At 37.6% G+C, this 15,364-nt stretch overlaps 1 protein-coding gene across 1 annotated transcript; it reads right to left on the bottom strand.

The window, feature by feature from the left end:
* Positions 1 to 11,428: 11,428 nt before the first annotated feature.
* LOC140143808 (RING-box protein 2-like) lies at positions 11,429 to 15,069 on the bottom strand. The gene is made up of 3 exons (XM_072165620.1): positions 14,732 to 15,069; positions 12,657 to 12,704; positions 11,429 to 11,590 (listed from the first exon to the last, which is right to left on the bottom strand). Exons 1-3 carry the CDS (start codon positions 14,928 to 14,930, stop codon positions 11,472 to 11,474), a joined length of 366 nt encoding a protein of 121 aa, XP_072021721.1. The 5' UTR covers positions 14,931 to 15,069; the 3' UTR covers positions 11,429 to 11,471.
* Positions 15,070 to 15,364: the final 295 nt, after the last annotated feature.

Below are 15,364 nucleotides of genomic sequence, written 5' to 3'. Positions count from 1 at the left end.
TTGTAAAGCTTGTAGCTATTTGCCAAAACAGGATATTATTTATTTTGCCAAAACAGAATAATATTTATTCTATTACAAAAAAATTAGTATTGTATTTGTCAGGAGTCCGGGATTATTGGGATTTTAGATTCAAAAACTCAACATGGACTGTAAAAAAGAAAAAGGTCTAGTGTAGATTCATGGCAATTAAAGCCACAAGACATTCTGGGAATTTACTGTGTACTGAAGGGCAAAAAATGCAAATTATAGAAATTAATACAAATAAGCCTGATCCAGGGGGCGAAGCACCCAAAAGGCCTGCCCGTAAACTCAAGTCCTTAAAAAAAAAGAAAAAAAAAAAAAAAAAAGCGCAGGGATTTATAGTGCGCTACGCACAGGCACAACGCCTAGATGTTGATCCACAAGCCTCAGCACACTTTACAGGTTGTCGCTAACCACTACGGCCCACATCATTCCACAAACCATTAAAACAACAAATCAGGGTCTTTGCTGCTTCAGAGCGCACACCCTAGACATTCCACAAATAACCATCGCAACCAGGTTCAGCTCCCCGAGTTTCGTACGGGTTACACGAGACAAATTAGCAGTGAGTTCCTTGTCCAGGGGAATTTCAATTTTCTTTCCACGTGAGCGTACTAGGCACCGCCAGGGTTCGAACCCACAACCTCTCGCGCCACAGTCGAACGCTTTATCGATTGAGCTAACTTGACTGCTACAAGAACGGCTTTGTGAGAAGTTGAAGTGGGATATATAAGCAAATTTATATATTACAATTAGGCCTATATATAAATATTCTGTTATTAAGTGATAACATTCAACTTTTGTAACAGATAAATCTAAATATTAAGGGGCCGTCCATAATTTTCGCCATTTTCACTTACGTACAAAGCGTACGTAAGAGGGAGGGAGGGGGTAAAAATCCTGGGCATGTGTACGTAAGAAAAATGGCGATTTATTTGAGCAAAAATTATGGCATTTTCCAATATTTTATTCACAATTTCTATAATTAATAACATGCCATGCAAACAATAATTTTCTCTCTAATTTTGAGTCTAATATGCACAGTTGTCCTATTTTACATTATGCTTCATTTATTTCATTTATTTCATATCAAAAAACTTACAAAAATAGTATTTTGTATATGCGCTAGGATCAATGGCAGCAAAGGCTCTAGTGCGGATTGTTACTGTTGCGACAAAAGACATGAAACCCATAGTTGAATTGCAAGAACATACACCAAACATGTCAAAGGGATGTCCCCTGTCCCATCCCCCTATTATGATGTGATCCCGGTGGTTCTTAGTGGAAAAGAGAGTATAGGATGTTCAGCAGATTTTGGAGTGCATTAGTAATTAGGCCTAAGTTTAGATTCGGGCTGCATTTTAAGCTATATTTTAATTTATTGATGGCTTGTTTCAAGAAAATATGGTTTAAAAGGGAAGTTTTTCAGCATTTCTCAACTTATCTGTAAAAACATAAATCCAAAACCAACTGTCATCATGGAACACTAATATAACCCTAACCCTAAACCTAAACCTTTAACTTAGACTTTAACCACAACCCCAATCCATCTCAATTTTGCTATTAGTAGTAGGCCTACTCTTGGAAATCCTTCGCCATTTTATTTGTACGTAACTCGAGGGAGGGAGGGGGGTAAAAAGTTACGTACGCTTTGTACGTAGGCCCCTAAGTGAAAATGGCGAAAATTATGGACGGCCCCTAAATCATAGACCCCTTTGATTAAATTTAGTGGATATCTAAATAGAAAATTGGCAAATTAAAGTGAAGCCAACCAATTTAGGATCAAATGAGTCGTCTCCAGTGGCGTAGCTGGGATTTTTTCCAGGGGGGGGCAAGCCTGTATGGGGTGGGGCCCAAACCACCAAACAAAAATTTGCTGCCCTTCCTCAAAAGGTTGACCCAATTTTTTTCGGTGGTTTGAAAAGGTGAAGAGCAAAAAAAAAAAAAAAAAAAAAAGGAATAATAGGCGCTATAGCTAGTGCCATTTTTTAGCAAAATTTTAAAATTGTTGAAATTCTATCCGCACCTTATATCGTTGGCCTATGGATTCTCTCTTTCTCTTTCTTTTCCCCTTTTTTTCCATCTCTCTCACTCCTTTATTATTTTGCCCTGCGCTAGGGGGGGGGGGGGGGGGGGCCCAAATAGGCATTGCCAGGGGGGCAATTGCCCCCCCCGGCAGCTACACCACTGGTCGTCTCTGAGTTTGGGTAATTTGTTGGGTGATGGTGGGGGAGGGGTGGTGGTCCATAAATAGGGATAGTACAGGGCCACTATTTTTATGATCTTACCTGTTTTGAGCCCCCCTGCAGATACTATATAATACATTTTTATGACCCTTTCAATACACAGACACAAATACCCAGTTGACTATTTTGGTCAAAAATTGTGCTGGGATAGGTCGTTTCAACAGACCACATTTGCCTTGCGTTATCTGTTGACCTAATGAGAAAAAGTATTTATAAGAGAATCGTTTTTGTAGTCAAACCTTTTCATATTAAAATGACTGCCCCCTTGTGTCCGAGTGTGAATCTAGCCAGCCAAGTCTGTTTGTGTCGGACGGAGTCCGAATCCAACAAAAAGTCTGAGCCCAGACTCAATTCCGGAGCTTGGATATATAGAAAAAGTCTGGATATCCAAACTCCTCTATATAGGTCGAGCAAATGGCTATGAGGGGAAAATGTTTGAAAAGTCCGGATTTCCGGAGCTTGGATGGACAGAAAAAGTCTGGATATCCGAACTCCTCTATAGGTCGAGCGCGGCCCTATCGAGGGAAAATGTTTGAAAAGTCCGGATTTCCGGAGCTTGGATGGACAGAAAAAGTCTGGATATCCGAACTCCTCTATAGGTCGAGCGCGGCCCTATCGAGGGAAAATGTTTGAAAAGTCCGGATTTCCGGAGCTTGGGTGGACAGAAAAGTCTGGATATCCGAACTCCTCTATAGGTCGAGCGCGGCCCTATCGAGGGAAGATGTTTGAAAAGTCCGGATTTCCGGCGCTTGGATGGACAGAAAAGTCTGGATATCCGAACTCCTCTGTTTGAAAAGTCCGGATATCCGGAGCTTGGATGGATGGAAAAAGTCTGGATATCCGAACTCCTCTATAGGGGGTGTGCGCTTATTTTCTGGAATAGCCCATTTCTATATTTTCGTAGCATGAGTAGAAACTCAAAGGTTCCGGTAGACTTCTCCGTAGTCCACTTGCCCATTTTGCATACCGGTACTCTGGCTATTACATTTAACCATAAAACGCCGATTTGTATTAATTTGTTTGTGTGCAATTGATAGATTTTAACATATCTGATATTTTCAGTCACCGTACTCCCTCTGTTTGCTAGCTTCCCAAGTGGGATTTTTTACTCGGGCTTTCGCGATCAATTTAAACTGGTAGATTCCAAGATCAGAATTGTTCAATATTAAGTGAGCAATTATAATTATGCAAGATATGATATTCAATATTCAATATAACTTTTATTGTCACTAACCATCTAATTATATAAACTCTTTATGACCATTTTACTATTGAACAATTTAATTTTAATAAACATCAGTATAATTTTGAGTTCAACGGAATGCGTTCATCATGATTAATAATAACATATTTTGTTATCAAAATTCGACTATGGCATAGTCTAAGGTTCGGGTGACAATTGATTTGGAAAAAAAGTATTTCACCTCATTTTCGATTTGAAAAGGCCATATCTCCACAATGGTATAAGCTATAGGGATGTTTTAAGGGTCATTTTGCTCAGTATTTCAATAGCTAAATGGTGATATAACAAATAAGTAAGCTAGATTTAAAGAAAAGAAAATAACTTGCAGTATGCTACCCCCACCCTAAGAATTGTGAGGGCATGAAAAAATTAATGAATTTTGTTAAAAAAATAAGTCCTTCAAAACTGGGAGGTATAAGGCTAAACAAAGAACATGTTGCTCTTACCAATATCTTTCTCTAGAGCAACATGTTTTTTGTTTAGTCCTAAGTATCTCCATTTTGAAGGACTTATTTTTTAACAGCAAATTTTCGCTCAAATTTGAGGATTTGGGGCAGAAATGTGCCTGTACAGTGCTATTTGGAAAATTTTCAAGTTGATAATTATGCATTTTTTATGTTAGATTCAGTTTCTACACAAAATTTCACCCTAGAAAATGTTCCTTAAGTAGGATATCTTTCACTTTAAGTTTCCACCACTCTGTCTGATCTGCCAAACGTAAGTCAAAGCTTGAACGCTGTCATAAGTTGTCAGAGAGATTGGAGATTAAAATAAGGATATGATGTCACAGAAGTCATAATGTGACACGATCTGGTCCATATGGGCCAAAGGCGGCAAATTTGAAACGGAGATAAAGGTAAAAATATGGAGTAAAAAACATTAACATGCATAAGAAAATAAACATCAAAAATTGTCATAACTTGAAAACCGAGTATGCTAGACCTTTGGTGTTTTCAGTAAATGATAGAGTACTGTATGCATACGAGGGTCATTCAAAAAGTTCTACCCACTTGTCATAACTTTTGTTTTGTTAAAGGTAGCTACTTGAACATTTGCATACATATAGTTCGTAATGTAGGTGACGGCCTGAAAAACAGAGTAAGATATGGTTCACCAGAAATGGTCAAAATATGTACAATATTTATAGAGGCGTCTCAAGTACAGTGTGTTGAAGATCCCATAATTATTGCATTTGGTCATGATACTGTAAAAACTGTACAAAACACAAGAATAATCATACAATTATATATACTAGTTAAAAGGTTGCCACAAACTGAAAATGATGGGCATTAATATGCACACAACTAATAGAACAAATAGCCAGTGTAATAAAATTAGTATAAATGACCACAAACCCAGTTTATGAAGATATTGACTTTAATAAATCATGCTGTAAAATGGTGGCATTGTGTCGCTTTCTTTGGAATAAAAAACCCCAATAGATCACAAAGGGAATTAAATTTACTTTTTTGACTGAAAATGTGTTATAGTAGCTTTAACTTTTGTATTTTATCTAATAGTGCAGTTAGAAACTCACACTGTAGAGATGGACACTATGCTGAAGCTGATTATCATCACCTGAGATGTTACAAGATATCCCTCCACAAATTGGAATTCTGGGTAATTTCTGTCCATCAAAATTTTACTTTTTCAGTCACAGATGATGTTTTGGACTGTAAGGTGTATATTCATTCAAAATTTATATTGTTACCAATATGATTTGTTTGTATAAGAGGGAAGTTCGTACATTGGCTGCACGCATGTTTTCAAGTTCAATATCCAAAGATGCATCACCGTTTCCGGTGTACCATATCTTACTGTGTTTTTCAGGTCACCTACAAAAATCTGAAAATGATCTTGACATAATTGTTTCACCACCTGTAGAAGACATTACGTACTATATGTTTGCAAATTTTTAAGTAGCTACTTTTAACAAAACAAAAGTTATGACCCAATGGGTAGAACTTATTGAATGACCCTTGTATTATGTAATAATTACAGTAAATCAATTTTCAAAAATGCCTCCTTTGCCCCCCATGGACCAGATTGTGTCACAAATTACATGTATTTCACAGAAGTCAAAATGACTTCCCAGAATTGCATTTGAAGGTCCACATGTCCAGGACCCCAAATTAAACCACTTGGACGTGCAAACTTCATCTATCTGTATCTGCAGTAGATAGCAAATACTTTCCATGTTGTTTCCGAATGTACTACCAGGTAGAACCACACCCTACAGTCAAGATTAATAGGTAAATTTTCACGGGAAAATTTTCTGGACACGTGACCAATGCGTATCAATGTGAGTGTAACCTCGAGCCTGATATCTGACCCCGGCGGTGACCTCGCTATTCAAGTCTTAGTAATTTTGAATTGGAATAGTATTTTTGACCGCAATTTTGATAGAAATTTGTGCATTGCAAATTTATTAAATATTATGTTATCTTAATTTCTTCACAATATCATCAAAACGTAATTTCAAAAATATCTATCTACGGAAAAAAATATTTATCTACGGAAACTCTTACCATAATATTATTAAGTTGCGACAAGTAACTTATTTTGCACCAATGGAGGAATTCTTCCTATTTAAATACATTGGAAGAACACCCGCTGTGCTCGGGGTCACAGTCCATAATGCTAATATGTCTGCGCCCATGGGTGTCACGTGTCCAGAAAATTTTCCCGTGAAAATTTACCTATTAATTCTGACTGCCCTACCCCATGTATGTATTTGTGAGTATAAAATATACAATGGTGTCAGATAGGGCCTACCCATCTCAGGGTGAGACTTTCATCCTGTACCTATATGTGACACGATCTGCTCCATGGGGGCCAAAGGAGGCATTTTTGAAAATTGAGTTACAATAATTATTACCTTACACAAACATTAGGCTATCATATACTGAAAACACCAAAGGTCTAGCATACTTGGTTCTAAAGTTATGAAGTTTTGCGATGTCTATTTTCTTATGTATTTTATTGTTTTTTACTCCATATATTTGCCTTTATCTCCATTTCCAATTTGCCGCCTTTGGCCCCCATTGACCAGATTGTGTCACATATGTCAATCGATCAATCAATGGAGAGTGCTATCTTGGGTAGATAGCAAGTTCACTTCACTTGTAGGCCTATTATATAGGAGTCTACAAATGTTACCAAAACTTGCAGGTTCACTACCTTCCTTTTTTATCATTACAACCACTTGACCTTAGAGTAGTCTATACTAGGCCTAGTGGTAATGGTTAATACATTGAAAACAATATTGAACACAATTCAATAAACAGACACATTATGGAGGAAAATGCTGGAAGGTGTATGGCAGCTCTTCCGTAGATATTATAAGTTACCAAACAATGAAACTTGAAACCTAAATAAAATGCAAGACAACAACCAATTTGAGACAATGATGATGCTCAATGAGGACAAATTAACTGTGTTTTATATTCATTAACCATAACATGAGACAATGGTGCTCAATCAGGACAAATTAATACATACAAGTGAATACAAATTTGAAAGTGAGAGTAGATCTACTCTCACTTCCCAGATGCATGTTAACTCCTCTCCTCTCAGTTACTGATCATAATCAAAACAAATAGGATGGGTTTGGGTGGTGAGTAACATATGGATCCACATGGATAACTCTTCACATGGATCCACTATCCATATAGCAAGTGCCCTAAATTTTAGGGCCCAGGGCCCAGAAAAACTTAAATCTAGCCATGGCTGCACAAAATGTACATATTATGCTACACTCTGTGTAGATTGTGACAGTCTCCACACTGCAGTGCACACTTTATGCCATGCACCCATACATGTATACATGTCGCATTCACACTCTGATACAGAAAAAACCAGCAAACTGGAAAAACATTTGAAGAATTGTCCTTTGTGGTGAATTTCAAGTTATCATGTTTAATATCATTATTATAGCTTTTATTCATCATTTTAATATTCCCCATCCCAATACACTCTCCTGCATGCACAAGTGCACACATGAAGAACTACATGTCAATGTTTGTGTGAGCATAGCTCTCCGCCACATGCTTGTGCATCGGAGTCAAATGAAGAGTTCCTTTACCGCCATGTTTACAGAAATTTATGATTTACAGAAGCTAATAGGTAAAGTATTAATAAAACTTGGATATAGTTGTCCAGATGTGCATAATTAATGATATTATTAATCATATTAAGCTAACGGATAATAAGGGATGTGTGGATGTGCATGAAATGAACATGATGAAAGGCTCTTTATTCGGAAAATTGACAAAACAATTAAATTAGATGAAATTACTAAATGTATGTTGAAATTATTATTTGTGCAGTCTGTGTGTCAATACACATGCAGACATAGTTTTTTTTTCACATGATGATTTTCACATCCCAATATATGGCTCGATTCACTAAGACCACATCAAATCTCTTTTGTACTTGATTAATTCCACCACAGATCCTGGAAAAGGATCTGATTCCACAAAATTAAACCAGTTCTACATTTTTTTGTAAATGAGAGTACTTAGCAAATAAAAATGTCTCAGGAACTCATGGTTCACAAAACAACTTAAAACTTACGTTGCATATGATTATGACATAATACATTTCTCTTTGTAAATGTTTGTTGGTGCGGAATGTAGTTTTATTCATTTATGACATCAAGAGTGTATTAATAGCAATTAACAACAAATTAATGTTTACACCAATAGCAATAGTTTTGTTTATACCCATACCCATAATGGGACCCATACAAGTATTAAGTCCCAATTTCCGTACCTGATGTACCCATGGCCTGTATCCTTACCCATACTGGGACCCGTGAGGCCTACCTGCACCCGTACTTTCGAGTCCCAATTTACGTACTCCATACCCGTGGCTCCGTATCCGTACTCAAGCACCCTATTTTGGGTTCGGACCTGCACCCGTGGCTAGGAGCCGCACTCCATGGCCTGGGACCTGTACCTGTACCCATGGTCTGGGCCCGTGCCCATACCCGTACTCATGGCTTGGGACCCATACCCGTTTTCAGGGTCTCAATACTACAAGTCTGTGACATACTTTCCCATGACCAATGATACTGAGTCAGTCATCTTGTGTCATCTTTTTTTTGAAGTAAACACTATCCACTTGAGGTATATGCATGTCTATTATAATGCTGCAATTTAATCGTTGTAAAGAAAATCTGATGTTGAAACAAAACGAGTTTATATGTTTCCTCATTCCTTTCTCAACAACACAATCATGTTTCTTCTTCTTCCTTATAAGTGCCTCCCTCATATGTATGAGTATTATTAAGACCGCGCATACAGACAAGCTGTACTTATTTTTTACTCTGGAACCTAGAGTACATGAGTGTACTTTTGAAGTACAGTCAACAGTACCGGATGATCCCCTGCACTTTTCGAATAGCCTGTGACGTTCTTTAACGTTGTTTGTACTCTATGATATTGAAACTGAAGAGAATATTCATCATTCCTCTAAATTGATCAATTAAAAAGCCCATTGAAATGTTTTTGAAACGGGCAAAGCAGTGCACATTGCGAATATTTAGAATCATGACCATGTCCATGTAGCCCAGCTTGCTTGCGTAATGTATGCCTTATTTGACAGGTAATAATTCGCTGTTCCCATCAACAATGTAATCCATTCTCCTCTGTCTTCAGCTGTTCACTTTAACCATAGACCCTGCTTTTCAACTCCACAAGCGTTCTTAATCCCTTCCCTCCTTCTGCTGTTCCATCTATTCCAGTCCAATTCTTCTTTCTGATTGTATATACATATTATCAACCTCTCTTTCCACAGTATTGAAAGAGAGATGACAAATGGGTAAGTGTTAAAACACTTAGTCTTCTGTCTTTCCAAAGTACTTTTTTCTCCACACCCATATTTCACAAGCTTCCAGTTTCATAACATGTATCCTCATTCTGCAGTGTCCATGTCTCAGATCCATGTCAGGCCACACTCCAAACTACTGACTTTTTACAACTCGCATCTGTTTATGTCCTTCTTGTAAGCTTTGGAAAGCAGAGTTTTCTTTTGTTTGTCATGCCAATCTTTGCTCTAGTATTCGGGCTCTAGTACGACTCTTCCCATGCTGAGTTACCTGCTTTTTCTGCTGTCCATTTAATGGTGATGCTTAAAATTCGGCCCTCATCATGTCTCCACTACTTTGAACTTCTTTACATGAATTTTCATGTCATATTCTTTTAATCTTCCATTCAAGCCTTCCATCAATCTTTGTAGACCTGTACCATAGGACTACCATACTTGCTTGCATGGCCATCTGCAAATAGCACATCATCCAATAACTCCCCTCCAAAAGTACACACTCTTGTGTTCTCCCCATCCTATATACTCTATTTACATCTATCATCAATTAATAATATAATGCAGAAGAGATCAGTTACAGTCCTGGGTTACAGTGCACCCTTGACACACTCTTCTCCCATCTACTTGGGTTTGGAACTCCGCTGCCACTTGTCCCATGTATTGTTGGATTTAATATATTCTGCCATGCACTTCAGTCAACATGGCCAACTCCAATCCCCTTCAGAATGTCAGACAATGGCTTACAGCTACTTGTAAACATGTGCAAAGTCCCATTGTAGACATAATACTCCTCATGGGTCCCGTCATGGGTATACAAATGTAGATGCATTAATCATGACAAGTTTTTGAAAAATATCAATATCAGACAAAACACTTAAAAAGTTTAAGTGTTTTTTCAGGTTTTTTATGTTTGAGTGGTTTGGTGTACCTTAATTTTTGTTGGTGTCCCCGTATGTTAGCGTATGTGTGCAATGAATGTGTGCGTATGTTAATGTTGGTTGTGAGGGGGCGGGGTGTAGCGCACATGTGTACTGTTTGTATTGTGGTGTGTGAGGTTGGGGTATGTGAGTTTGTTGATGGGGTGTCGTAAGTTGATGGGTTGTGCAGGGTGGGGCGTGTAATATATGTAAGTCGATATCCCATTGAATTAGACCTATCAATGCATTATTTCAGTGTAACCGTAACCTTGGGGGAATAATACAGAACATGAAATGCTTTATCTAATTGGTAAGACATGGTTGGGTGTGTCATTTTGGGTGCCCGAGTTGGGTGTGTCATTTTGGGTGCCCGAGTGTTTTGTGTACACCGGTGTGTGCACAACTATATGACATGTAAGCTTGAATTTTTAATCACATTAAACATACAGAGATAATTGATAAAAAAATGTGCCATTTTTTTCAGAAATAAAAGATATCGGTACTTTAAATGATGTCTGTGTATATGGAGTGGGGTTGTCAACTTGTCTGTTGGGGTGACGGGTGGGATGGATGTGTGTGTGTGTGGGGGGGGGCTGAGGTGCGACGGTGTTGGGGTGACATGTGGGGGAGGGGAGTGTTTTGGGCCCATGTATCTGGGTATGTTTAGGGGTGCATGATGTCCCTGTGATGGTTTGTTTAAATTGCCTGACTCATTGAGATTCAAAATTTTGAATTATATGGACTTTTTTGGAATATTTGGGAATTAACATGGACTTTTAGGGACTTACGGGATATATTAGGAGTTATTTGGAATTAGTTTGAATAATACGGACTTACAGGGATTTACCGGGCTTATTTGGAGTTACTCAGAATTAGAGGGATACTTGGGAATTAAGTGGACTTATATGGACTTACTGGACTTATTAGGAGTTATTTGGAATTAAGTTCGGAATAATATGGAATTATAGGGACTTACCGGACTTATTTGGAGTTACTCGGAATTATATGGACTTACTGGACTTATTAGGAGTTATTTGGAATTAGTTCGGAATAATATGGACTTATAGGGACTTACCGGACTTATTCGGAATTAGTTGGGAATAATATGGACTTACAGGGAACATTTCGGAATTACTGGAATAATGGGAATTACACCCTGTCATGGGGCCTATTATCATTAGAGTATAAATACAATACTAAATATATTTGAGTTTCGTGTTATTTTCCTATTCTTTGGACCATCCATTCTTGTTGACATAGCGGGCATCTGTTGTTCTGTTTCACCCAGAGTGACATACAGCAGTTGTGAAATGAATGGTTGCACTCTCCCCATACCACTGAAAAAATAAAATATAGAGAAAAGATTGTTACTGCTGTACTGCAAGACTGTTAATAAACTTTTTGGAATTGCTTGGCGTGAGATGTCAAACAGGGGCATACCGGGACGGAATTATTGTGTGCTGACTAAAAGTGTTAATTGTTGACCCCCGATTTATGTCGTCAGGGAGCTCGAGAATAGTGGGGCGGGGGTGATATTTTAAACATTTTCTTTTGATGATGTGTGAGATTTTGCTACCTTGGCCCGAGAGCATGAGAAACTCTAAATATGTGAGACTCGCGTCCCATGCATGAGAGTTGAGTACATTTGTCATGGTTGATTGAACTGCTCTGATTGTGTCCTAAAAGATACACCCCTCTTTTCAGATGTCGTATTCAGCCTGAGGTAGTGTCCACAGGGTTATCAACTATCACAATGTTTGTTCCTTTTTCTACAGAGCAGTTTCTGTTTTATCTCATTGTTTTATTTACGGTACTTATTTTTATACTAATCTTTCCATGGGTCATTATGTAAATTACGTATGGTAGCTCTTTGTTACTTTGGTCCACTTTGTGTGACAGATGTTTTGTTTCTTGAAGGACTCAGAAAGTACATTTTCCTAGTATGGTATCTATTAAAACAAATTTCATACATGTAGGGGCTATTTTATTTTGTGATATTAGAGGGGGGGTAAGGAAGCAAATTGCCCTTCAAAAAATAACACATGTACATGTACTCATGCATGCCACAAAACAAGATATGTTTGGTACAGGAAAATGCCTGAAATATGATAGGGATTAGAATTCAGAGCTGATAATTTCAAGAAAAAAATTATTTTTTTGATATATAGACATGATAGATGCAATTGCTATGGGTGTTCCATGCCTTGGTTCCCACACAAATTAACTTCTGTAACTTTGGACATATTCTTTAGCACATGAATGATGTGGTTGCATTGTTCAAATGATGTACCGGTAATAACAAAACTGCATGCCTGCCCTCGTAATTAAGCCATATTTTTTATACCAATTATTAAATTTGTTTACTATACCAAGGATATGAGACTGACTATAAGGCCTACTTACCTACACACTCTTCTTGTTTATTTTCTGTCTGACATCTTAAACATGCATCTGTTAAAAAAGAGAACATATATAATTCAGTTATAAGATATTGTAATTTCTGTAAAACTCCTAGGAGCCAAATACTAGTGTGACATGACTAACATTTCCAAATTGATTGTGAATTTCAAAAATTTTGGGAATCATTTGATTTTTGCAAATCAACTTCTGTGTAAACTACAAACGTTTGCAGGAATCAACTTTGATTCACGCAAAACTGTTTACGAGAATCTTTGCGAGAATCGATTCTCTGATTTACGCCGAAAATTCTGACCCTGGATTTTTCAATGTATCACTGCATGCTCTAGCCTTCGTACAGAGTGGAGAAGGCTAGACTAGAGAAACTCAGCTACAAATGTCAAATTTCAAGACGTGAACCATGAGCATGAAATTACCATCACGGACCATGGGTCGTGAACTATGGTGAGACAATGAATACTATTTTTTTTTTATTTACATGTGTAGGAATTGCAATTGAATGAACGCAGCTTTCAACATGACAACAGCTACTCGATCCAACCGTGATCGTATTATTGCGTACCGTAAAATGGGGTGACTTTGGACACTGGGGTGACTTTGGACACACATGGGAAAAACTATTATTTCATGTAGGCTGTTTTACCTTTTAATATTTCTAAGAATATTTTTGTATGTTCTTATGTGGTAATGTATGGACATAACAAATGACTAAAGTTTTCCAGTATAATGTGTTATCTTATATGTTTTTCAGAACTTTTTAGCGGGGTCCATAAAATACAGGATTTTTGTGGTGGTCAAACTTTCGGTACTCCACCGGAACATAAGAGTGGAAACTCAAGCCTGTTGGTTGGATAGTAAACACAGATGAATCAAGAACCTACCTGGACAGTCATGATATCTAGCCACTCTTAAGAATTTAAAAGCAGGCTGTGTCCAATGTCACCCCAGGGTTTGGCTTCCTTTCCGGGGTGACTTTGGACATAACAAATGAATACAAAAAATTTGACACTTTGTTAAAAATACACCACAGTGACCATGCCCTACCACAACAGTGTCCTCTGTGCTCCTACCCACCGCACAACTGCTTCCACCCGCTCCAGTGCTCTACTCTTCAGGTCGGGGTGACTTTGGACATGCATTTGATTACATGGTGTCCAAAGTCACCCCAAACCCAGGGGTGACTTTGGACAAACTTTGCCCCAAAAAAATTATCGTAAAATAAAATAAACTCGAGTTGACCTTATGGGCATGAACTAGGTATGCTAGGTGAATTCAAATTTGCCATCAAACTGCATCATTTCATATATCAAATTAAAGCCTTTGAGTAAACAAAGCCAAAACTGAAAACCATTTTTTCATAGCACTTTCCGTAGCAAAGTTACATCTTGTCAAAGATTGACTTTCATCAAAAAGTTTCAGTTAGCAAAATTCCCCAAAACGGCATTTCGGGGTGTTTCTAGATCTTAAGTCTCATTATGATAGCAGCTTTTTTTTAATGGAACTGCTATCCAAATCCCTCTAAAATTCCATGTGCGGGTGACTTATCACCATAAAAAATCACATATTTGGGTCAAGTGAAGTATAGAAAACATATTTATGTAGGTTTCTTTCTTCGGGCACTTGTTTTAAATTTCTATGTAAAAATGCATTGACATTGTCGTGAATTTGGCTGACTAGCAAATGTGTTAACTAAGGTTTGCCTGGGTTACCTACATGAACTGTCCTCTATTGGTACTTGCCAAACCCAACATGAAACTCAGAATTCTACTGATCATTATAAAAATATTTACGACAATACATCAAAATTGTCCAAAGCCACCCCATGTTACGGTACCGTATTTCAAACTACAACACGAACGCACAATCTTGGATACAATGCTATCCAATTACGAGTGTGTTGGCATGGTTGGATTCACTTCCGTTAAGTTCCGTGTTACTCACGCACAGTTGAACACACTGGCAATGGCATATACCGCGCAGCGCGCAGCAGTGTCAGTGACACACACAAAAAAATGCCACTGAATTGAAAGCTGCGTTAATTCCTACTAGTAAGAACTTACCCATTACTTGTACTCTACATATTGCACATGTATCACATTCTACATCCCAGCTCCACATCGCTACAATGTTCCATTTCTTCAAAGTAAATGGTTTGTCGGATCCTGGTGGTGGTCCGGCGGCTATTCCTTTATCAGCTGAAGATTTTTGGGCACCGGGAACTACGCCAGTTTCATCCTTCATTTCTACGGAATCATTCATTTTTGAAGCGGAATGAATTGACGACTAAGTTCACGGGAGATTACAGATTAATGTACGTGTTTTTCGTACCGACTTTTTCACGGAAAGTTTAGTAAAATTAGTTGATAAAAGTGGCACTAATTTTACTTCCTATTGCGAAAAAAATAAACAAATCTATTACCTTTGACCTCACCTTTGACCTTGGAATACAAATTTCGGCAGAGGGCGTTTTTATACCTGTTGATTTCTGTTAACAATATTATTCATTAATAAATAAGTTATAATTTTATAAATTCTCTATTTTAATAACATTTATACCAGATAAAAAGGTAAATTTATTGATTTCAAAATATTTATAGTTTTTTTAAAAGTTATCTTGGATAGATTTATAAATATTTGGAATTACTATATTTTGAAATAATTGGCTAGAAAGAAAATATTCACTACGTACTCCG

Source organism: Amphiura filiformis, unplaced genomic scaffold (assembly GCF_039555335.1).
Source record: "Amphiura filiformis unplaced genomic scaffold, Afil_fr2py scaffold_29, whole genome shotgun sequence".
NCBI lineage: Eukaryota > Metazoa > Echinodermata > Ophiuroidea > Amphilepidida > Amphiuridae > Amphiura > Amphiura filiformis.
This window is presented reverse-complemented; position numbering and strand designations above follow the sequence as displayed.

Bases quoted from the DNA above. Each gene is read 5' to 3' on its own strand.
- LOC140143808 (XM_072165620.1), bottom strand. From the start codon at position 14,930: ATGAATGATTCCGTAGAAATGAAGGATGAAACTGGCGTAGTTCCCGGT. The intron at 12,705-14,731 runs GTAAGTTCTTAC...CTTTTTTAACAG, and splicing joins ATGTAGAGTACAAGTAATGG to ATGCATGTTTAAGATGTCAG. The intron at 11,591-12,656 runs GTAAGTAGGCCT...TTATTTTTTCAG, and splicing joins TAAACAAGAAGAGTGTGTAG to TGGTATGGGGAGAGTGCAAC.